A 26694-nucleotide genomic window follows, 5' to 3' on the forward strand; every position below is an offset into this window, starting at 1 on the left:
AAATGCACATTAAAAATGTTACACGAATTACCATCACTCACTCACCTCTCCTGTCATTTCTGCCTCCATTTGTGGATTTGTCAGAAGGGCAAGGGCAACGTCCTTCACATTTCACTGAAATTTGTTTTCCTGAGACACAGGCTTGATAGTCTAATTTGCACTGTAAAGAGAGAGAATGACTATCATTAGTATAAACATATTGTATAACAAAAAAATTATAGTTCTAAGAAATTTGAAGCAATCTTTCATGAAATGCTTAAATCTTTGCAGACACAGGTGCTAAGAAAAGTCTTCTGCTACTTTCAGAACAAAATGTAGATTAAATAAAGATACAAAGATTTTAGTCCCTAACCTGGCTACAGTTTCACAGTCAATTCAAGCATGAAGGCACTTGTGGTGTGAGACTGACTTGAATATCCATGCTAGACAGAAGTAGACTGCATTGGTTTTATCTGTATTTTATGAGCAAATAAACACAGCAACAACATTCATTATTGACAGGAAGCAATAAACAGTCAATTTCTATAGAATTTATCACTTAGTTTCTATCTTTAAGATGACAATGTCCTGGTAAAAAGCATTCATGAATAAAATGAAAAGCTGTGCCAAACGTAATTCTGCACTCGAGTGACTATCTTTCCTGATACCTAACCTGAAACAGATTCATTTGTGAGGTTGTCATCTGTGTACTTACAGCTCCAATCCAGAAACCATATAAAAACTATCTATATCTGAGGAACAGAATTGTTTCAAGCACGTAAAAATAATGTAGTTAAAAAACACCTAAGATAGTGTTTCTTAGAGAAGATAATTTTGTTGTAAACATTGTCCTTCTATACTGAAAAGCTGAACTCTTCTTCCAATAAACCAGTTCTTTAAATAGAGATCTTTCTCTGGGATGTTTTGCCAAAGTATCATCCGGAAAAACATAAAAACAAAGGGTGAGCAGAGCATTTACAAGAGCTTTTGCAAAAAAGCAGAAGAAGAAAGATTGTTGTGGAGAACACTTCATCCTTGAACAAAAGATGGAAGCTGTCTCATTGAATAGGAAAGGACACAGAAGCATGAGTGAGAAAACCAGTTCAAGTAACAAATAAAATTATGAAGTGTTTTCTATGTATCAACACTTCAGAACAATCTCACCAGAATGTCTCTTTTATTCCCTGACTCATCTTTTGTTAGGGTAGCAAACTTTACTGTAATGCAGTTCCACTATATGGTTATCAGGATTTCCAGGAAACCCTGAAGTCAAAGTTTGTCTCTCTCCAAAAAATACGTAAGGTGTGGGAGCACTATAGCTATATAAGAATCAAGGAGCCTCCTGATATAAGAATCAAGACTACAGTTGAGGTTTCCAGAGGTTTCCACAGCACTGTGAACTTACAGAACTTCATCAACTTTTCAAGCAGTCAGACTTCTAGTTCTGTCCCACTCTCAGGCAGTTCTGTATCTTGCAGAACCTGAACTGCATCACTGTATCAAAATAATACATTTTTGCACCATTGCCAGTACCAAAAAGACAGAAATTAATACCTCAATTTTTTTGTTTTTAAATAAAGTCATTATTGTACTTCAGTTTTGAATATGTTACCTTTTGCCAAAAAGGCATGGGTAAAGGAAAATGAGACTAAAAGAACCTTTTAATTCTCCCAAAAAAACTCCAACAGAACTGCTCCAATTGAAAGCCATATAGCAGTAATATCTCATAAAGGACTAGAAAATGGAAGTAAAGCAAACACCTGCCTATGCTGATTTTGAAACAACTGAATGCTTTCTCTACCTCAATTATCCTGGCTGTACAGAAGAGTACTTGCATTAGCTATGATCCCCACCAGCCCTCTCTCCAGACAGTACACGACCTAATTCATCTCTTAATACTCAAAACAATCTTTGGCATTTATGGAATGGATTATAGCTCAAATTTATTAATTTTTTCTGTTAAAAAGAGATGTCCTTCTGTATTTAAGATATGAGAGGTTTTATTATTCAAACTTAATAGTTTAAGGATCCAAATCTACAGATAGCTGTGCTTTAGGCTTTGATTACTCCACTTCGTGAGATCACCACTTAAAATTTGACATATAAACCCATTCCAGGTTTGTTTTACTGAGAACCACAGTATGAAGAGTGAAAAAAAAATTAATAGTTTTTTTTTTAATTTCTGAAGATTTCTTTAATCCTTTCTTTGAGAGATTATTTTTTACAGATTCTGATGCTCCAAACTTTGATTCACTTGAATGTTGCTGAAGAGACTAGTAAATACTTCATAAGTGCTTCAGCTAACATCATGAGTTGCAAGTTTAGCCCTTTTGATTTATTTTTCTTTGAAGATGTCTACTCAGTCCTATTTGCAAATAACACTGTCCTTTTAAATGCTAAAAAAACTAAATGCTCAACACCTGGCACAGGCAGAGATACATGAGATACTGAGTGCACGGTCAGCACACACCACTTCCAAATTAGTACTCCCATTCACAGGTATGATCAAATTTTACCCTCACTGAACTCATTTTAAGGACAGGCAGGCAGCAGAGATATATTCATTGTTTTCAGAAACAAAGCAACATCATGGTGCTTGCCTAAGTTGGAAATGAATCAAGACTGTTCTGACAATTTCATATTAGCAGCTAACGACACCAGGAACAAAACTCTGGTTCAAACTTCTTGTCATCATTCCCCAAATTAACAGTGCACTGGGATACTGTAAAGATAGCTCAGTTAAATAAAGGTGGGCCAAACTTCCTTCTGTATTACTCTCAAACTGGTAGAAGAGCAAGTAATACACCTGAAAAATTCCACAGAAAAAGAAATCACTGACATACAGGCTATGAGGAAACAATGAGAAATAGTGGTCAAAAAGGAGACATAGTGTGAGGGTATTCATGCAGTGTACTCAAAGAGCTGGCTGATTTCTTAACGAGATCTCTCTCCATGACTTTTCAACCGTCTTGGGAATCTGGAGAATCAACAGGAAGCTGGCAAATGCTGACCCTGGTAACTACAAATCTGCCAGTCCAACCTTCATGCCTGATAAAATTATGGAGAAGATTATTCTGGGAGATACTGAAAGACATATGAAGGACAATGTAATCACTGGTCACAGCCAGGACAGCTTCTTGAGGATGAAGTCCAACTTGACAATTTCCTTTTACGACACAGTTATCCATTGAGCTGACCAAGGGAAGCCAGTTGATATAATCTTTTTGGATTCCAGTAATGCTTTCAATACTGTCTCTCACACTGTCCTTCTGAACAAAATATCCAGCACACAGATGGACAAACCTATCATGCAATGGGTGAGCACCTGGCTCATGGGTTGGACACAAAGCACTATGGGGTAAATGGGATAACATTAGGGATTACGTCAGGCTGGTGACCAGTTATTACTGGGGTTCCACACAGCTCCACTGTACAGCCAGTGCTCTTCAAGGTCTTCATAAACAACTTGAATGAAGGACTCAGAAGTATATGAAATAAGTTTGCCAATGATATTCAGTTGGGAGGAACTGTTGACTCCCTCCAAGGCAGAGAGGCCCTGCAGAGAGACCTGGATAAATTATAGGGGTGGGCAATCACCAACTGCATGAAGCTCAACCAAGAAAAGTACCGGATTCTGTGCCTAGAATGGGGCAAATCTGGATGTACAGATGGACTGGGGAATGAGATGCTGGAAAGCAGTGCTGTGGAAAGGAAACTCGGGGTCTTGGCTGATGGCAAGTTGAATTTGAATCATTGTGCCCTGGCAGCCAGGAGGGCCAGACATGCCCTGGGGAGCATCAGGCACAGCATCGCCAGCAGGGCAAGGGAGGGGACTGTCCCGCTCTGCTCTGCACGGGAGCAGCCCCACCTCAAGTGCTGGGAGCAGTTTTAGAATGGCTGAGGTCTTTTCAGCCTGGAGAAGACTGAGGGGAGACCTCGTTGCAGTCTGCAGTTTCCTCATGAGGGGAAGAGGAGGGGCAGGCACTGATCTCTCCTGTGTGGTGCCCAGTGACAGGACCCAAAGGAATGGCCTGAAGTTCTGTCAGGGCAGGTTTAGGTTGGATATTAGAAAAAGGTTCTTCACCCAGAGGATAGCTGGGCACTGGAACAGGCTCCCCAAGGAAGTGGTCACAATACCAGCCTGGCAGAGTTCAAGGAGTGTTTGGACAAGGCTCTCAGGCACATGGTGTGACACTCGGGGTGTCCTGCGCAGGGCCAGGAGGTGGACGCGAGGATTCTTGTGGGTCCCTTCCAACTCAGGTTATTCTATGATTCTAGTGGGTTGGAAGATGATCTAAAGGATATCCTATTAGACATGGAAGAGTATTAGAAGATAGAAATATAATAAAAATAGTCGTAGTATTAAATTAGGCTAAAATATAACGCAATTCAATACAGAAAACTGCTATGTTCTACTGTTAGGTAGACAAAGTAATTGAGATATTAACAACAAGCTGGAGCAACTGGCTAGACATCCATTCTAAAGGAAAAATAGAAGTCCGGTCGTCATTAGAACAACTAAGCGATATATAAAAACATTATAGATATAGAAATGCTAGTGCAACCTACAAAACATGTAAGATAATTTCACATAGCTCTGGCACCACTGTATAGCTTGTGACAAGGTTTCAAACAAAAGGAATTAATTGAAAAAGGAGTAACAGGAATGATGAGAAACCTAAAAAATAGTCACTGAAAAGAGGCTGAAGGACTGTATCTTAAGAAAAGAGGATTCACATAACAGCTGTCAAATAGGCAAAAGACACCTGAAAGGTACCTGAAAAGAATACCACAATGAATGTTACAAGAAATAATTGTCTTAAATTGCTGCAGAAAGGTATCAGATTAGATACTAGGCAGACTTTTTAAGAAGGATAGTGACATCTTAAATCGTTGGAGAAGCTCTTTGAATCTTAATAATTGTCTTTAGAACCAGGCTTAGATAAATCTGTCAGGAATTACACCTGTGTAGCTTATCTTGCTTTGAGAAATCAGGTGGATCAGACGGCATCAAGCTTATTCAGTTGCGAAGTACAGTACAGACCTGCTTCAGGAATGAAGCAGTGTCAAGAGATTATTGCTTGTATAAATCTTGTTCATTTACTGAAGAGTTTGAAAGATGTGTAATGAATGAACTAGGGAGATGGCACAAAAGAAAAGTAATGCTTATAGTGGTCTGTTGATCCTAGATAATTTCAGCATAATTCTTTGCTACTGAGTGTATTTGTGCTCTCCTGAGCTCTTGAAAACCTGACATATTTGGGAACACAATAAATATTTTTAGATAAACTAAAATATTAGTTGAATACATAAACACTTTGCAATGTGAAATATGAACCAAAAAAATCCTTAAATTGGATATCCACATCTCACATATAATTTATTTGCTTTCATCTGTGGAATCATCTTCTATCTGTAAAATGACATATCACACAGAGGGACAGTGTGTGAGACAGCTGTAAATTAGTTGCTATTTGTAAACTTCTAAAAATGTACAGGGAATAAAGACATATTAAAGTAGATAAGGAACTTAGTTTAACTGTCTGGCTACCATATAATAAAAAGCATAAGAGTGTACTGACAACAATTTCCTGACTAGATAAAAGGGAGGTATGTCCATCCTGGGTGTTATGTGAGAGAAGAGCCCTGTTGGAAGAAAGCAACAGAATTAGGATTGCATTTTAAGTCTACACAAAAAGAAAGATAAAGTCCTTGTCCAACACTGACTTTGGCATTTCCTATCATTTTATCAATTTGCTTTTTCTCACAGACTTAATTCTGTTCCTTTTTGAGAATGCTACAACCTCAGTGCAAGATAACATTTTTCCACAATAGTACTGTCTTGCCAGGAATATCTAGTGGCTTTTAAACAAAACTAACACCAAATAAGTAATGAGGATACATAACTTTTATGGCAAGTAAAGAAAAGACGCTCATGAACTAGCGCCTTGAGGTACAATCTGCAGACACACCCCTCCAATCCCTCTTTTCCATCTGTATACATCCTGGGCAGCTGGAAGTAGATCTGGTACACCCTATAGCACATAAGTCAGCAGAAACAAGCTGCCAGGATATTCATCTAGATGTCCAGTGAATACTGTGTCCATTATGTGCTTCAAGCCCTTCACGCTGAAAGACTGAAGTTTGGCCAGATACAACCACACACCCTTTTCTAAACAGAAGCATAACTTGCCTTGGACAAAGTGTGAATTCAGCGTTAAGAGTCTTTTAGATATTTTCGCCTGCTGAGGTGCTGATACTTACAGAAATGCTTTCTAGAACATTTAATACCAAACATTTAGTAAATTACTTTTTAGACATCCAGTAAGTAATATTTATACAACAGTAAAGTGTCTCATCTTTGAAAGGTAACCATCACCTTTAAGTGCACCTTATCTCAGTGACAGTTCCGTAGAAGTCCCTTTTGCACATTTAAAAAGCAAATAGGGCATGCTATCCATATCTAAGAAAAAATACACAAATGAATGATTAAATTCAGATTCCCCTGATAATTATCAGTTCATACACTACAAATAGAATCACTGGGCTAATTTGGAATATCCTTTCAAATCTACATGTTCCTACCAAAAAATGCCCACAGTTCTTCCTTTCCTGTATATTTTCTAGATATCATGGTCAGAAGATTTTTGTATGATGCAATCAACAGGATCTCTGTGTACTCTACTACTTTGCTGGAGTACCACAAAGGTATATTTGTTCCAGTATCATTTTATGTTTCATGGGTAGAAATCTTTCCCGTAGAGCTCCACACTCATGCATCAATACAGATCTGTTTTCCATCTCTTGCTAGAAGCTGGCATCTCTGACAGCTGAACCAATAATCTCTGATTACTCAGTACTATGTGCTTTCAACTTATCTTCATGTTATGCTTCTTCTATTTTTTTATCCACGTGCCCCATTTTCAAACTTTATTCCCATTTCACAAAGCTTACATACATTCCCCAGCTCAAAATTTGTCTTCATTGTATTTGGTGCACATTGTTATGTGAAATTATGCCCTCAGATTTGAGTCTAAGTAAAATACGTAAAGAAATTATCTTTTTAAACTCAGTTGGTGGTTCCTGTCACCAAACATAGGGGCAGGGTGGGCAGGGTGAGTGTTGATCAGGCGTGTTCCAGGTCCAGTTCAACACAGACCACTACCTAATACAGAACATGGAGGAGAGGTAAGGACTGCTTCATGCAAGGGGCCAATTCCAGGCAAATAAATCATGTGCAGTGCCATCACTTTAGGTTGGCTTAAAATGAAGGTGAAAATGTGGCTAAACTTAGTGATGTGGTAAACCTAATTTTCAAATTATTTTTTATGCAGTTTTGCATTTCTTTACAAAAAGCAGCCAAGAAGGTATAGAACTTCAAGATAAATGCAGCTAGATATAATGTTAAGAGACCAAAATTCCAACTAATTCAAGCTCTAGAAATGAAAAATTATTGAGCAAATTTATCCCTGAAATATCAGACAGATCTCATCAGTAACCTGCCAAGCATATGTATTATTCACCTAAAAACAGGAGTTTGGATAAAAAGCTTTTCAGCAAACCAGTACTACTATTTAAAATGAAAATAACTGTTGAAAATATTAACCATAAAGACATGCAACTGCCATTTTGATCAGAGAAAACCAGGAAACGTGTCCATTGAACTAAGACCCTGAGCAAAGAAAATCTTTTGTAGTTGAAAGACAAATGATGATAAATTGTTTATGAAGCTATGAATTAGTGAATGCTATTTTCATGACAAAATGAAAACCTGTATGCACAGTTTTCCTCCTCTTCACCTCTTGTCTGTTTTCTTCAGCACTCTGCAGTGCAATGGCATAAAATTAAAAGCTCGAAATCACTGAAATCAGGTCAACTAGATATTCAATCTTTTTCAGACACCCTAGAACACATATTAAGCCACAGAAACATGCCAGTAGATGCCTACTGGGATTATTTAAATTAGGCACCTACTTTTTTCTGCTTTCCTACTTAGAGGCTCTTAGAGACACATGATGCTTAGGAGCTTCTGCAAATCCTTCTAAGAATTTATCTGCTTTTAAAATCAGCAGTCTGAATTTTTAGACACCTACTCAGTTTGGAAAATATATACCTCACCATGTTATCCTATACATATTGCAAACAGGCTAACTAATATTTTATACCATCAAATAAGAACACAAAGCTCAATTAATGGTAAATCCCTACTTGAAATACACTATTTCCAGTAAATTAAGAATAATTCATAATAATTCTTTTCATATTTGTGTAAACAATGTAATATATTTTTTCACATCTGAATTAATATTTCAGTATTCCTTGAAGACAAAAAATTCTGTAAAAAGGTATTTCAAATACCAAAAAAATTTTAAATTATGGTGCTTTAAAAACCTATTCACAAAAGGGGTAAAAATATATAACCATGCTACTCATGCTCTTGACTTATTCCAAAAATATAAACATTGATGCAGTCTCAAAATGTACTAAAAAGCTTCTTGTAAGCATGCTTAACACACAAAAAAAAATCTCCTTCTGACATATACAAGCATATGCTTAATCCATAAATTCTGGCTCTTACTCAGAGCTCTTGCCTGTATAGTCCAAACCTCAGCACTTATCAGGCTCCTTGTTTCAAACTACTCCATCATATTTATCACACCCGAGCCAGAGATGCACAGAATGTGACTCAACACTGTATGCATGTGAGATCCTTCACGTACCCCATTGCTGGCATTCAGTATTTTGCAATTCGGAGAAATTCTTGAGAGACAGAAAAGCAAATATTGCTCAGACAAAACTAACTTTACATTTTCAAGTAACCACTACAAATTTGAAAATTAACATTCAAAGAAAAATTTTAAAGGTGGACAAAAACATTTCATTCTCCTACACAACCATCTTAAATATAGCTGACTATATTGGTTCAAAAATCAGCTAGTAAAGGTCTTCACTGATTTTCAGCTGGCATGCAGATTTCTGAGTAATGGCAACAGTAAAAGAGAAATAATGGCAAAGCTGTAAAACCTTATAATAAGACACAAATGGCTTCTAGAAGTGTGGAATTTTTCATTAAAACAATTTGCTTATTCCTTATTAGCATGCATTATCACTGTATTTTTAATGTGATATGACTTCCTAAGCCATGCTGGCTGATTGCACTCCTAATTAAACAAGTCCAATTTATCCAATTATATCTAAGTTGAAATATTTATAAAGTTGTATCTGAGCTAAAATAGCATCTAAAGGGCATGCTCATTAGTCTTCAATTACAGGAAAAATAATAAAAGTACTAAAAGCAACGTGCATAGAACTAGACAGTCCATACTGGGTTATCCCATCAAAGTTTCAAAGACATTTAAACTATTCTTTGTCAACTGTGGTGAAAAAGAAAAAAGAAAATTAAAAAGGAAAAAAAAAAGGAAAAATAAATTCTGTATAGTTAGTTACATGTAGGGGAAACACCTAGGCACTCTCAGTTTTCTTCCAGCATATCACCTGTACAGCTCTCTGCTCTTCTGTCCACCTAAAAATCTATGTTAATATTCATTTGTTTAGATCAAATTTATTGAACAGTCCAAAATACAAGGGTCCATGTGCTATCAGTGACAAAAATATTTGTGCAATTCCACATTCATACTAGTTGTCACTCCATCAGGAAAGAAACACGGTGTTGTACAAGTGGGAGTTAATAGTGGGAGTTAATATTCCAAAGCATGACTGTTTTTCACTATACTACGTATCTCTTCCTGAGCTTAAAGAAGAGCTTAAAGAGATGTATCTTGTGTAGAGGTACACAGAACTGTGCCTGTATCTTTCCCCTTTGTGCTGTTAGTACTTGATTTCTAAAACATGCAAAAATTTCCCTTGTTCTGTGACAAACACATATGGATTAAAACCAGGACAACACAAAGCCAAGTTTTCATATGTTATGTTTTGAATGAAGAGTGACAAATTTTGCTACATAAACACTTATTTTTCTTTTCCAGTATGTCCATGGTGGCCTCAGATGTTACCTTTTTTTTTTGCTGTTGTTGACACATTGCTAAGATGCGGAGCACCTACCTCTGACACTTAGTCATATGCTTGAATTTGTTTTCAATGAAATATCTACATAGCAATTAGGTCACATTTATAGTATTTCGCTGTGAGCTTGCCAGAGTAACAATTTAAAAAAAAAAAAACCCAAAGTGTGAGACTTGGAAGATGATTCTTTAACGTTACAGACATTTTACCTCACTGGAATCTGACAAATTACTAGCACTGAAGCTTCTCTTTTTCTCCAGGCCAGCATGACCAGTTTATAGCACTGTAGCAGTGCTGGTCTGAATTTCTGTTATAGTGTCTGAAACCTAAATTTCACAGTATTTCAGCTTCTTTCTAGGTGCAAATGTGACCTGTATGAACACTGTGTAAGAATATATTTTTAGAAGATAAGCACTTTTTTCTATTTGATTACTAAATTTAATTATATGTTTTAAAAATTTTAATTAGAATAATTACTTTCTAGTAATTTTCACTTCATTTGCAGTTCTGTAGCTAATTGCTACAGAATGCTTTCACTGGGCCAAGATCTGAGACAGGTCTCATTTGCCATTTTCTTGTTTCCATCTCAGCTTCTTTAACCCCACTCTTATCATAGACTGCTACTATAAACTCTCAAAATCTGTCACCTAGGTTGACGTTATTTCGCTTCATGTCATCTTTAACCATTCTCTCTACTAAAAGCTGCTTTTCCATTTTTTTTGAAATAAATGCCTCAACAGTAGCCTCCCAACATCATAAAAATCCTTTACTCCCACCTATCTCTAGAATTGTTACCATCCTTATCTTCTACTCCACTGGAATCACACTCTCTAATGAGTTTCCACTTGGTAAATCTGAGGCAATTGTGTCTCTTGATCTCCTTCTTGCAACCAACACAATTCATCACTAACTTCTACGCTATTTTCTCAAGTGCCCTAATGTTCAAACAACTACAAAACCTAAGAGGACATTATTAATTGTCTCAACACTCCAGACCCTTCTCTCTGTTGGTTTCTTTACAGAACTGGCTTCTGGTCCACAAGGCTAACTATGCCAGTTCCTGTGTTCAGATCCTATGCATTTCTGCCTGCATATAACGCAGACACATTTTTCTGGAAAAGAATTGCTATGTGCAAAATTATTTTGATTATTTTAGTTGTAATTCTAGTTACAACATTTTTAATACTATTTGCAAAGGATTAACTTCTAATGGTTAAACCTCTCAGAGAAAGACTTCACATAAGTATGTACGTCTCTAATGCAAACTAATGTTTACGAAATCTGAATTTTTAACTATAATCTCCGTTTCAAAAAAAAGTGTGACTTTTCTTGTTTTCCTTGGCTGTCCTGTTTGACAGTTAACACACAAATTTATATTCGGAATTTTTTATCCATACACTGCTGCTGTGACATGAGAGTTCTTCAACAGACACTGACATTTCTTTCACTTACCTGTTTGTCCTATTCTTTTATTGATTTGTCCTTACAGCCTAGATGCTTTCTATTCTAGAAAAAACATAAAACCATTTTAAAAAAACACACATAGAATCACAGTATGAGTCTATGTTTGAGGGTTGGAAGGGACCTTAGAGATCATCTAGTTCAGACCATCCTGCCATGGGAAAATAAATCTACTTTTTTCAAAGCCCTTTCCAAGCTGGCCTTGAACACTCCAGGGGTGGGGCATCCACAACATCTCTCAGCAACCTGTGCTAGCAACTCATCACCTATATAGTAAAGAATTTCTTCCTGATATATAACCTACATCTATTCATGGTCTGTTTAAAACTATTCTCCCTTATCCTATCACCATATGCACTTGCATAAAGTCTCTGTCCAGCTGTCTTGTGGGTCCCCTTTCTCCTCTATCACTTGGAAAATGAAGTTCTAGTGAACACATTCCAGGAACCCTCTGGAATGCTTATGCCCTGCTGTGTTGTCCCTCCAACAGGTATCAGAGGGTGGCTGAAGTCCCCCATGACAACAAGGGCTTGTCAAAATGAGGCTGCTCCTATCTATCTACAGAAGGCCTCATCCACTTGTTTCTCCTGGGGGGGGTGGCCTGCAGCAGACGCCACTTTAATGTCACCTGTCCCTGTCTCCCTTTAATCCTGACCTTTAAGCTCTTGGTCAGCGTCTCATCCATTCTGAGGTGGACCTCCATTTTAAGGAATTACATAGATGAAACCTTTGGAAAATTATTTCCAGTCCATAAAGTTGCGGTTTTTTGTTTGTATTAAAGTTTATGTATCTTTCCATGCAAATTCAAGACATAATTTTATATTAAATGGACATGGTATTCTGGAAATGAAAAATGGAATCAAATTCAATTCTTGCTAGTATAAACATATCATCTTAGTCTAAGAAATACTGAATTGCTCAGATTTTCAAAATATTAAAGTTTCTGTGAAGCATTTTGTTAGTTTAGCTATTGCCTTCTTTCTCTACAGCTTTAGCAGCTATTTATTTTGAATGCAGTAGATAAAGAGATCAGTTATGTATAGTTTGATATAATTTGGAATTTTCAGTACATCAGCCTGTTTGAAAATCTGGATTAAATAAAGTTAGTCACCCTTATGATATTTCTCTGCCTTTTTTTTTTGAATACCACATCCTATCAATATAAAGGTTCCTCATAAAATTTCAGGCCTTACTGGCAAAACCCATCCATGCCTGATTTTCCAGCTTCTGCCAGTCTCATTTCCTTCTTTTTTTAAATTGTTTGCCTTTTTTAAGCATTTAAACAATAAACAACAGGTTTCTACTATTTCTGTAAAGACCCAAAGTATACTCCAGGATCAATCAAGTAAGATAAATTTTATCTTTATCACTGTCTATTGGTCAGTTTCATTCAAAAAAAATTTCATTACAGGGTTTTTGTTGTTTGTGGGGTTTTTTAAAGGGGAGAGAATGGGGCAGAAGAAGGGCTGGCCACGGTTTGTGGGTCCCTTTTTTTTTTCATTTACCAACAACTTTGTTTTATTTGCCAGTGCACCTCAGCCACAAGTTCACTGTAACAGTACAACTCAGATTTGGTCTGTAGAAGGTTCTAAATTTTTCCACTTTGAACAGGGTGATTTTGGCTGGGTCTTGTTTGGGCAAGAGACACAAATCTTAATTTTGAGATGTCCCTTTTGACGAAATCTACTTGTATTAGAAAAACAAATCAGTTCTGGTGGAGCACCTAGAAGAAGTTGCTTCTTCCAGCAGCAAAAGTAAAGACCTGCACACTGTCAAACAACTTATTTCAGAGAGATTACATTATTTTATTACTAAAGGTGGCAGGCAATGATTTAACCTTATTATTTCTGTCTACATTTCAACTGACAGTTAAGTCTTACAGCAGATTGCTTAGTAACAAGGCAGATAAAAATGGAAGGGCATAGTGGATTAGCCCAATTTAAGAAGTAAGACTGACATCCTTTGAATCAGGCTTGTGAAAAATACTTTCATTTACTATTACAAAATATCTGTTTTGTAATAGCAATTCTGTTTCTAGCAATATCTTCTGAAGTAGGAAAGAACATTCAGCAGCTCAGGCATGTGAACTGAAAGCTGACAATACACTAATTAATAAATTTAAATCAATGTAGCTTATATAAAATCACAATCCTGAAAACAACAACAAAGATTAAAATAAAAATGCCAATATGTATTTTTTTTGTTTCTTCCCAACAAGCTGTCTTATACCAAACACACTGCTAAGAGATACAGATTGTTAAATTAAAGTTTTAAAAATACCTGAAATTAAGAAAGATAGCAATGATTTTTAAAAGAAAAATGTTAAATATGGGATGCCCAGAGAATAAAAATCTATTTTAGATTCATGAAAAAGGATAAACAAAACTTGAATAGAGTATTAAACTCACCCTTTCACACAGTGCAATTTTATCCCCCAACTCTTTCAAGCCTCCTCACAGAAAGGAACTGTAATTTGGGAGACTGAAGAAAGTATTTGAATATTAAAGATCTAAGTCCACATACCTGTCTGTCTGCGTACCCTGTCAAGAACTTGTGTCCTCTTTTCTGTATACTTTTCTATACAGTTTGCATAAGCTAGTTTAGACCCATTACTTTCACAAAATGTAATTTTTATTGCTGTTTATACATACAGGGTTGTCATCAATAACATGAAGCTTCATAGGTAGGAGAAAATAAATTTCATAAAAAATTCACGATCAATATGAAGCCATCTTGAGTAAATTGTTGCCAACAATAGAACTTTCAAAGTGATGCTGGAACAAAATCATGGAGCAATGGGCATAATACAAAGATTAATTTTTTTCTGTGGAGCTTTTAAAATACTGTTCATTGATGCTATTGAAGGTTGGATTTTGTTTAAGCGGGACTAATTGTCAACCACATTCAACTAAGAGAGAACTTCAGCCTATTATACCAAATACCAGAGCTGTAATCAAAATATGCAAAATCAACTCAAAAAAAAATTCATCTCCATGACCGTATTTTTTCTTTTACTCTTGGCCATTTTTCTTGAAGTCCAGTTACAATATAGTGCAATATGGGAGAATTGTTCCAACAGAAGCATCCAAGCCTGAGCATCACCATCTCATCCCCAGTTACAGCAGCTTTACAGCATGTGCTGCACAGCAGTGAGTCGCTTCCCCAGGTGAAAGAATGGCAGCAGCTGGGTTGCTGGCCCAAAACACCCCATCTGAGCTGCACTTCATGTCCTTTTATTTCCCTATTAAACCCAGGAAAGATGAAGTGACAAACAGGCTGTGTTTTTCATGGAGAATGTCAAGTATATAGGGATACCAAAGCCTTGTGCTACTCAAGCACTGCTTGGGAATTCCTAGTGCAAAAATGGATCCTGCACTGTTCAAGTGCCAAAGTTTAGAGAAATGCAGAAGATAAAAACAGACCAACTGTACAACACACAGAGTATTATTTAAAGGCTATTAAGTAAAAATTGTACCACCGCCCTGCCAAGGAAATGACAGGATCTCTCTACACTATTTTCTCACACAGTGATTAATGTTCACTTTGATTACTCAAGATTTCAGCATGTAATTTTTTTTTAAACATTCTTGTAATGCTAGTAACAAATATCTTACACCTGCTACTTTTCTTTTACACTGATTTCATGAGACTAATTGTGAGCTGAGAAAACAGTATACCTGACCTGAACAGCAAAAATGAGCAGAAAACAAAATATCCTTACCTGACTCTGGAAAAGCTCAATTTAGGAGATAAGCTTTTTTTCTAGATAGTCCACCTACTACATAATCTTTTTTTGTTTGTTTGCTTTCCAAAGCAAAACATGTGTATGACATAGCTACAGTTACATAACTTAATACAAGCATTTCATGGGCTTGTCCTGAAAAGCAAGGATACACTCCCCAAACAGCATCCATCTGACAAATGTCAGCTGCCTGGCTGTGTTCTACAACACTATTGCTCTTTAATGACTTATTTTCAGAAAATGTATTATACAATTTTCCAGAATCATTGATGAATGCTTTCTAAATAAAAGAAAATTGCTGTGTAAACTCCTAGTGGAGCTTGATGACACAAGGAAACAAACTTTACCTGGAGCACAGAACACAAATATTTTTCTTCAGTCAATTTTTAAAAACACTGCTCCTGAAATAACCTGGCAAGGACCTCTGTTTTGATGCAACTGGTACCACAGAATATAAAATCCTCCAATCATTGAAAACAAAGAAAAGTAAATATTTATAGGCTAATATAGATACTCTGTGGCAATAAAATTTTTTAGAATTTTTCTTCCGTAAGCTGAGATTTGAAATCTGCCATTACAAGGTAGTGGAAGACAAAAGTACAACCCTGCAAAACATGTCTGATGATGTGTTACTTCTGCACTGTTTGCAGGCAAGGGGTATTGAGGCTGGATAACGTGTTGCTGCACTGACTGCAGCACTGACCATGCACTGGAATGGAAGCACAGTGTGTCTATTTAATCCACTCATTTCTCATCACTCCCTCTGAGAAGCACAGCTGCACCTTTAACACATGACACATTTAAAAATATCTGCATCTAATCAATATTTATAGACTTTTGTACACCTACTCCAGACCAGACCATGAGAGGCCAGAAAGGTCACCTCTACCTATAGAACTATTCAGATTACAGCCATCCTATATGGTAAAATAGGAAATAAGCAGTGAGGTTAAACTGGGGTGATTTTTGTATTACATTAGGAAGAACACAGGGAGAGATTGTAATGAATGAAATATACAGTATTTAAAAATAAAAAAGATGCTCATCCAGTATTAACTATATTAACTTATCTACCTCATCTATTTAAATTGCAAAGTTGTAGAGACTACCATCTGCATTGCATCTATGTGCAGCCTGGACTTGAGACTTAAAGACTGCCTGAACCTTTGAATGGCAAGGCAAAGTAAATACTAAATGACAGCATCACCTAATGTCTCGTAAGATGTCAGCACACTTCTAGCTCATAAAAAAACATAGGCAGGAGATTACAGTTAATGAAAATAAGAATACTTTTCAAATTCCTAAATTAAAGTCACAGTGTTAATGAAAAGAGTCCAGAATTCATTTGTAGGGCCTCAGATGCTACGCACACCTTGTGTAAGCATTAGAAACTTTTTAATTGCTTTCTTTAAAGGAAGACTAGGATTCTAGACCAATCCTTATAATTAAATATTCAAGTTTGTAGGAAAAACATTTTCTAATCTAAGATTTAGGATAAACGCCTAACAACTGTCAGGGTTTAGGAAGTGCTAGTTATATCTGTTAGTTTTATTTTCTCAAGAATTACATATCCTTGGAGAGGACACTTGGGTGTTCAATCCAACACAGTCCCTCCTGGAAACTAATTCTTTTTTATAAACTTCATATGTGACTACAGATATGTAAACTTCAGATGTGATTAGTTTGTGATTACAGTAGAAAAGAAACCAAAAATTCAACAAATGGAAACTCTAAAAATTTTTAGTTATTAGGAAATATCCTAAACGTATTTTGTTTAAAATATGATATGGTATTTTTTCTTCATAAGTAACAAACACAGAGCTTTTTCATCTCCATCAATTTAATCTATTATTATACTTCTCTTGAAGCCCTGGATATTATCCACTAATGAAACAATTTGTTAGTGTAAGGACACAGTGTCAGTAAGACAGAATACAGCAGCTCCTTTCACACTACTGAATTGCATGTTGTTTCTGAGAAAAATGGGTTCATCAAGAGCCCACAATTTTTTCTATTAGAGAGGACTCAGTTGCTAATATTGGCTGAGCATTATTCTGCTGAAATTTTTAAGGAAGGATGCTAAACAAATTAATTTGTTTTCAGCATTATGAAATCCTTCCATCTCACGATTTCACCTATGCACTGTACTAATGAAGTCCCAGGATTTTTAGGCTTCAGCAGGAGCAGCACAAAACATTCCATCCAAACAACATTGGCTGAACTGACAGTAGCATTTTAAAATTATTATTTTATCTCCAAATAAGTATGAGAGAAAAGACAGGAGGGTAAAGGGCTAGAGAAGGAAGATTTGATTATGATCTTAAAACTCATAATATGCTGCTGCAAGGAAAGATATGCAGAATTACTTACAGTATTACGTTTTTTTTCTGGGTATGTTACATGTATGTCTAAGTGCCTGGAATTTGAAGCCCACCTTCAATGTCCAACTGGAAAAGCTGACTTAATATGCCTATTCTACCCCCAGCTGGAGACACCCAACACTTTTTTGCTTCCTCAAAACCCTGCCATGGTGTCTGTCACATTGTGGAACACTTAGTGTGTTCCATTACATTGTGGAGCACTCTTACACTCTGCTGCTCCAGGTATTACTGGTTTATGCTGCTTAGGATTTGCTACCATTTCACTTTTACACCATACAATATACTAGAATCGTTGTAGGTTGCATTCTGTAATACATATTTTAGCCAAAACAAGTAAGTATTAGTTTGTGTTATAATACAATATTTTATTTTCCAAAAGCTGGAATTGACTGGAACAATGAAAGATTAATTTAGTTCTTTATTCAATTCTTACCTGAGAAGAATATGTGTGACCATCTGATCCACAAACAGGATTGGTATAAACTACTGGACACTGCTTGCAGTTTGATGAAATGGGACCACCCCTCCACTGCTTATGGCCTAAACCAGCCTCTTTCATACTGTAAGTAAACAAAAAGTATGTAATTCTGATAAGCAGTAGTAAAAATAGAACATATTCAGGGTATTTTAATGAGCCTTTACAAACAGTAAGCCATACATAATTTGAAACATAAAGTTTTCTCCTATGTAAAGAACTGCCAATGTCTTTGGTATAAACTTCTTCACCTTTGTACTTTACTCACTGTAGTGATACTTGATGCCTGCATATATTTCACTTTCTAAGACATATGAGTAGAAAGAGATAATTAAGATGATGCTTTGGTGACTGTTACACTTATTAGTGAAAGATGCTGGAATTATGTGGCAGTTACTCTTCTTTTTGTTATTAAACAGTATGAATAGAACTGTTGTATCAACACTGGTATCTAACAAGGCAACCTTTAAGTTTTAGAGAACTATATAATAAAGACTTCTCTAGAAACAGGGAGGTGTCCTTCAGAGTACTGTTTGCCCCACTTTGAACACTGCCTTTCACTGTTTACATTGCAAAATTCAGTCAACACTCAATATAAAGTTCAAAGGGAAAAAAAAGGTAATCCACTGGAGCACAGATTCAATCTACACAAGCATACATGTATATCCTCATATAAACAGTTATATAGAGCTGGATGGATCAATTCAACTTAGGAGAAAGTTATGCTGGGTCAGACAAAAAGTCTAAAGTTACTGATGCTTCTTCCCATTACTTTTGTAGCTTGTAGTTTGAGGCATATGGACATCTTCAGACAGACATGCTTTTTCTCTGTAGCTTTGAATTAATTCTTATTCACTAATTTTTCCTTTTTTTTCTTTTTTACTATGAAAGGATTTAGCAACCACTGTATCCTGAAACAGCTCCTTTATGACCTAAAAATATATGAAGAAGTAACTTCTTGCCTATAAATAAAAAAAAATAAACAATAATGTGTGATTTTTATACTGTGCTTTCTTCTTGGGATTATAATGAGTAATCTAAAATTGATTACACTTAGAATACAGCAGTGACTTATGGGGACGCATGCAAACGTTCAAACTTATAAAATCTCAAATCAAATATTCTTTAATGGAGCAGAACTCTTCCATATTGGTTCACCTACAGATAATCAAGAACTATTTTGCTAGTAATGAATCACTGTTTGAGAAGAACTTGTCTGAAGTAGTAAAAAGAAACTCAAGAAAATAAAATCCTCATCCTCTGGGTTTTATAATGAGCGGAGTAAAAGGCTAAAAAGCACACACCTAACAGTAAAACGGTGATGATAAAATGAAAGTCCATTTCCAAGCTATGGTAATGTTTATATGCTGTGAATAATTTTGGCTGTAAATGTGGTCTTTTAGAAGAAAACAAAAATCACAGGAATCATAGAAGTTTACATTCAGGTTATGCTGTGTGATGAAATTTTGAACTGCACAGATTTTTTTACAGTGTAAACAGGAACCTGAGATGCTGTACACAGACGCTGTCAGTTACTACTGAAAAAGCAAGAAATAGCTTCAGTTACATGTAGCATAATGAGTATTAGAATATCAATACAGGAAGTTTTTATGTCCACCAGGAAGTATTAAAAAGGAAACAATTCAAACATACCACCTTAATTAACAATAAATAACAATCCTTTTTGATGAGTTGCATAACTTGAAGACTAAGTAGAAATCATCTCATTTCTATTATAGTAAAAAAAAAAAGCTGAACTGTATCTTTGCTCATGCACAATATATAGTAATAATCAGACTACTGCTGCTCCTTTCACTTGACTGAGAGTTTTCCAATCATTCACATGAGTTCCAGAATCATTAGATTATATAGATGGATGTTACTTTTATAGCTCACAATCTCACAATTATCCCAAAATGCCCCAGTAGCCTGAGGCTACTGACAGGACCAGCATCCCACGTACCAACATAATGCAATTTCTATTTATCAGAGAAACAGTAACTTTAAAATGCTGTACAGATCAATTGCAAAAGTTCCAGACATCAACAGAGAGAAGCTCACTGACATCAGCAAAAACCAGAAACTGGAAGCAGAATTCGAGACACACAGGGGGAGTTGGTGTAGATGCCTAAAATAAATCAAAGAAAGGACTAGTGGTGCTTAGTGTTTTAGTATATGTGCACCCTTGTGCATGCCCTTGATGAAGACAAGAGAAGAAAGGAAAAAAAAAACACATTTTAGATGAAGAGAAGTAAAATCACCTGAAGGAAAAGAAAATGAGGTGTGTCAGAAAGGATCGCAAGGAGGACAGAAACTAGAACAAGCTCAGAATGTAGAAATTGCAGTTCTGTGATGAGTAGAGAGGTATGAAGAAAACAGAAAATATTTGACGTAGTCATATAAATTAGCTTCCTCAACTAACCTCTGCTTTGTTAGGCTTTTAAATCCAAACTGTCCCAGGGTACTCATTTAAGGTGAACTGCGTCAAATTTCCTCTTTTACACACAACTCCTCCGAGACCTTCAGTAGATCACTGTTACCAAAACTGGCTTCTACGTAACTAAAAATACTTTTGCAAAAAACAGATAGATCTGTATTTTTCCAAAATTTTACTGAAAGGTACAATGATAAAGAAATTATAAAAAAATGATACTTCAAAGGTATCAATCCAGAGTTACCTGGTCATGGATATGGTTTGTATGGATATCTATTCAGAAGCTTTAGCACAAGGATGCTGAAAGTGGACTGTATTATCAAAGCTGCTGAACAGCTACTTTTGACTGTCAGTCACTGACAGGCAAATATGAAAAGTTAATTAAAAATATTTTTAATCCTAGTTACGGTAGATAGGTGCATTTCATTAAATACCTGAATAATGCATTTTACTTACATACTCAAGTATTTCCTTTCGTCATTATTTAACTGCATCAGGTTTGTTTTTGTTGACTATTTCTTTGCAACCAGGTGTGGGAGTTGTTTTCTACAACTAGGCAATGATCACACATGAAAACTATTGACATGGAAATAACTGAGAAACTACTGTAATGATAAAAATTATCTTGAGTTATGATCACTGATGTCTGCCAACAATATCCTGAAATACGCACAAAACTGTAACACGTTACAGTTATTTATATATATATATTACATATATATAATATATAGTTATTACATAAGTTATTACTTATGTGAGCTGTGCAGATAAAACAATATATATTTACATTTTAAAATGTTAAAACAAGAAAAAACAGCAAACAAGGCAGTTATTTAGCTTTAATAAATCACTTGTTTCTTCCTTGTATTTATTATGATTCAATATGCAAGAAGAAAACCCAGACCACTGCAACCTGCAGCGAATAAAATGTTGCGACTCTACTGCAATCACTGGAAGTGTTCTTGCCCTTGTTAGTATGTTGTCACATTAAATATATGATGTCATGTGAAAGTCAACCTCTTCAAAGAAAATTTCCTGAAAAGGCTTTGGTACCTGTCTTGTAATAAAATAACTATTACGGAATGCAAGCTCCGCCTTATCTGACATCGTTGACACCTAAAGGGTAAAATTAAATATATGGCCTTAATTTACCAGCAATACTTCTGATTGCATTAATTTGCATACCCCAAACTGTGCATGCCTGCCTAGAAACATAATTAGCCAATCTGCCCAATTACTCTAGCCTATGTACCTGTTTGCATACATAAACTTACCTTCCTGTATACACAGTGATTGTGCCTGCAAATACTTTGAGAATACTTAATGTAACCCATTTAATATTTAGCTTTGAGCAACTCTTTGGCAACATGACTTATTTAATGGTAGCTATAAAATGCATGAGTACCCAATTCAATTGAAAAATGGTATTTTATAGCTAGATTTGATAACCTTCAAACATATTTTTTCAAATACAAACTGGTAGAAAAAAGTCTGAGTTACTAAAAACTAATCTTTGAAAGAACTCTTGTAACTCTTCTCTGATAACTACATTAGCATCTTTGGAGATTTTAGAGTTATTCCAATTTAGAGAGTCTGCCTGATTATGTTTTGCCACGGCCTTTGGGGGACACAATCAGGCTGTGTCAGATTAACATAATCAGAAAAACCACTTGTATCATAAAATCTAAATTGCTTTCATTAGAGTTGTCTGAATTTCCTTCAAAGCTGCCTTTCCATGTAGAAGCCTCTTGGAAGAAAACTATAGTTGTCAATATACTAATAAAATGTTTCTTTCAAATATCAAAAACCTCCCAATTCATTACTGCCAGTCTTTTTGAGTGTGTCTATACTATTTTCACCTGTTTCACTACTTTCCACTATGTCTAACAAATGAAATAAAAATCCACGTGAAGAAACTAATAATAACAACTGAATAAAAATAAGATAAATAAAAAAAAAATTAGTAAAATTACTGTGGGAATAAAAATAAAATACATTTTAGCAACTTTAAATTAACATTGTTGGTAAGACATTTGTATTTATTGACAACCAATCTCAGTGTTTAGCAAGTGTGAGATTACACAAATTCAGCTATTTTTGTTCCAACAACATCTGTGCCTGAGACATTAGATTAGAAAATTATGTATGATCTACTGTTTTTGTAAGGATCACTAAGCATATACATACTCAGAATGACTTCAGAATTTAGAAGAATGTTTATTTCTGTGCACGTTAAAAGAATGCTATTTACTTGTCTGCACCAGTGAACAGAAATAAGTAGATAGCATAAAGATACAAATTCTTGCTTACTCCTTCCACCTACCTGTACTTTTAAATAGGAAAGTTTACACTTTAAGATAGTTTCTTTATTCTGTATGTCTGTATATTAAACTACAATCTTAACCTTATGAATGAAAAAAGTTTTAAGTAATGCTGCCAAAATTTCCTGGAATAGTATCTGGTTTATTTAGATTGAGTGAGTTAGCAAGTGTACCATTTTAATATGACAAAAAAACGAAGACTGCATCACAACACAGAAGTCATAGGATCATAGAACATTTTAGGTTTGAAGGAACCTTAAAGATCATTTCATTCCAATACCCCTGCCATGGGCAGAGACACCTTCCCCTAGACCATGCCGTCCTCTGAATTCGCTCCATCCCGTCCACATCCTTATTATGCTGGAGGCCCCACAGCTGGATGCAGCACTCCATGTGGGATCTAAGAATGGAGTGCAGGGGGAGAATAACCTCCCTCGACTGCTGGCCACACTGCTTTGGATGCAGCCCAGGATACTTCTGAGGAAACTACTAAATTGTGAGGAAGAACTATCAGAAGCCACGCAATTCAAGAAAGGTAAAACTGCAGACAGAACAAAGCTTGTTGAACAAGGTCAGTTAGAGCAGAGGGAAAACAAGCCGTAAGTATGAAAAGTTATAAAATCATAGAACCAAAAACAGAGACAGAAGTGTAAATAACACTGAGGATCAGTCCATTTCAACGAGCCATGGAAGTCAACACATGTTACACTTGGAACTGTCTGGCCAGCAAAGACCCACTGAGTAACCTGGCAAGATGCAGATCAACTGCAAGGTGGAGAGCATTGTCAGTACAGTCTAACAGCAAATTAGTTCTAGCTAAATATTGTGCTCACTTGGGAATAAATATTTTTTACTTTTAGATAGCATGTATTCTGCTTACAGAGCCTTTATGCCCTGTAAAAACTGCTTGAATGAAGTGGTCCAGAGAGCAAAGATTACAATGACAGTTTCACAAGTTAACCATACACTGGAAGGAAACCTTGGATGAAGCAGGTGTTTACACATAGCAGAACGATCCACCTATCACATGATGTCTAACTTGGCTCTTCAGCATAGCTATTTTGGTCTCCAACATAGGAGCTGGAGAACAGTAAAGTTACAGAAAAAGGTCTTTCAATTACTTTGAAACTATATGAAAATGTATTGTAATTTAAATTATAAAGATGCTTCCTTTACTAAATATTGTTTTCACATATTAGAGATCATACAAAATTATCATTGAATTCATAATTTTTAAGCTTATCAACTCACCTACTGCTTTTCCTAATTCAAGTTGTTAGAGGACTTCTTCCACTTCATGTAAGAACTAACCTAAACATGACTTCTTTCCTTTCAGTGGATATATTCATTTTTACTCACTGACCAGACGGTAAGAAATGAAGGATCTCCTAACTTACAGAATTACTTAAGTGTTACTAAAATTAGAAAAAAAAAAGGCTCTATTATTTTAATCGATAAAATCTTAAACATTCCATGGAATATCTCACTAATAATCAAGAGTTAAATTTTTCACACCATAAACTGATAGTAATAAAGTTGTGAAGATTTGAATAGCTTCAGTGACTACATGGGATGCTCAAAATTTTAAGTCATTCCAGGACTGAAGCCTCAAAGAATTTAGTACACATTTTACTTGATATAGCATATATGCAGTATTACAAAAGAAACTGAGATTCATACACAAACATACCACACTTTGGTAAAGCAATTATGTATTATTTTAGGAAGATTTTTAAGAGTGCATATTAACTTATGAACTTAGACTTTACCTTTTGATCACTTGCCAAGATAGGCAAATGTCTTTCGTAACTGCTTTTTATGCTAATCTAAGTGCCTGACCTTGTCATAATGCAATGTTTTAATAATTTCTTGGGGATATTACCTTTTCTCAGAACTGTTTTCATTTTATAATGCCAAAAGAATTACTAAACACTTCACAAACCTATCATTTTCTACTTTGCAAAGATAGAACATTTTATAGATTTTGTGTGTGTACTCAGCCTTGAAGAGTTTACCTCTTTGAATATAAATATATTCACTATGTATTAGTTCTGTTGGAAAAAGACATCAATTTGTGTTCCAAAGAAAAGCAGAGATTTTTCAATGTTTTCCAAAACAGATAACACAGAAGCAAAAGTAATCTCTTTTTTCTTTTACACATTATTTAATAAAGCAGAAATCCTTTTTTCTGAGGCAGAAAATAGTTCTCTTCAGTCAATAGAGATAATTTTAAAAACTACATCTAATAACCAGAGCATTGTGTCACATCTTAAATTCTTAGTAGTTTGCTGAACAGGAATCCAAAATTCCCTAATAGTGAGCAGAGTGCAATAATTTCATTTGTTAGCATCAGCACGTTGCGAAACTGCAAGTGAGGGTATTGGTTTAATTTTTCAACGATGATATGTCTATTATTCATAGATAATTCAAAGTTATTAATTCAGAATCTGTTTTGCATAATATGATGATTTTTGTTACCTGCATTTGATAGTCCAATTAAGACACAGTTCTCATTAGAGAGAATCTTAATGCTTCTGATTCATAAAAAATGAGTGAATAAAAATAAACATAAAAAAAATTAAAATAAATGAAACAATCAAATAACTAATAATCACCTCTACAACCCAAAGCAGACAAATAGTAACAACAGTTTGACTAATATTACTATGAGGATGTTTACTCTTTCAACACTCTCTACTTTATGCTGAACATAATTACAGAATAATTTTCCCTAGAAAATAGCTACTTTTTCTATTGGCTCAAAACACTGGGTGCCACAAAAATGTTCTTTCACCATTTTAAGAATAGACTGATATTCCACTCATCAGATTCAGAACTCTGCAGAGTGATTCTCATGCAATCTATCTATCTTTCTCATTGCCTGGCAAGTGCAAGTTGCACCCCTGCTGCCCATGCTCCCACCTCCTTCCCTCATGCAGGATCAGTCACAGTGTCTGCTTAAAAATACAGACAGAAAAGAAGGCAGAAAAACCCATTTACAAGCATCACAGTAATCAGTATCTGAAAGAAGGATTTCCATTTACTTCCTTTAATATTCTCAACATATGTCTGCTCTGTTAATGACTTAAATTTATGTTTTCTATACTCAACTCTTTAGGTAGGCTTACAGGTAGAAAATATCTGCTATTGATCAATTTCAAAAGAACACATTTGGGTTTTTTTCTTTCTGAACAGTAAGTACAGAAGGTAACTAAAGAAATATACTTTGAGTCAAAATTGAAAAACTTAAGGAGAGACATAAGGAATCTGTCTCTCCAGATTGTATTTAGCAGTTCTGAGTTCCTCAGTACACCTGTGAGCAATAATAAGACACTTTTACAAAGAATACATTCAAAGTATTCATGTTCAGGGATCTGCGTATCCATTAATTGCACAAGTTACTCAGGGTTGCTTCAGAGTCCCTTTATGGCACAAAACCTTGTAGCCATCCATTTTAACAAATGTTCTTTGCTCTTTAGCATAGCTGTAGAGTGAGTGATACTTCCCTCCTCCACAACCCCTGCTTTAGCTTTTATTTTACAGTACTTAACTCCATTCATCAGTGTGTCCATCTGGGTGGCTGATGCTGCACCCACCACCTACACCCATTTACATTAAACAACTCTGAACTGTACTCATCTAAATCAATAATTTTGCTAAACAAGAAAACCACATAATAGACATAATAGACCTCTTTATGTATTATCTCCTGCCTGGTGCTGAAGAGCAATACAGGGGCACTAAGGACAAGGGGTGATGTCTTTACACTGAAAGAAGGTAGGTTTAGATCAGATATAGAAAGAAATTCCTCACTATGAGGGTGGTGAGGCACTGGAACAGGTTGCCCAGAGAAGTTGTGGACACCCCATCCCTAGAAG

General features: G+C 35.6%; 1 protein-coding gene across 14 annotated transcripts in view; it reads right to left on the reverse strand.

Moving 5' to 3' along the window:
- SPOCK3 (SPARC (osteonectin), cwcv and kazal like domains proteoglycan 3) overlaps positions 1–26694 on the reverse strand; it is a 409610-nt gene that overhangs the window by 55418 nt on the left and 327498 nt on the right. For all 14 annotated transcript variants that reach the window (XM_069013676.1, XM_069013677.1, XM_069013675.1 and 11 more), the window contains 2 exons: positions 18020–18146; positions 46–160 (listed from right to left, as the gene is read on the reverse strand). In XM_069013676.1, coding sequence (XP_068869777.1) covers positions 46–160; positions 18020–18146 — 242 coding nt within the window. The remainder of the gene's footprint in view (positions 1–45; positions 161–18019; positions 18147–26694) is intronic.

This window comes from Aphelocoma coerulescens, chromosome 4 (assembly GCF_041296385.1).
Source record: "Aphelocoma coerulescens isolate FSJ_1873_10779 chromosome 4, UR_Acoe_1.0, whole genome shotgun sequence".
In the NCBI taxonomy this organism is placed as follows: Eukaryota; Metazoa; Chordata; class Aves; order Passeriformes; family Corvidae; genus Aphelocoma; species Aphelocoma coerulescens.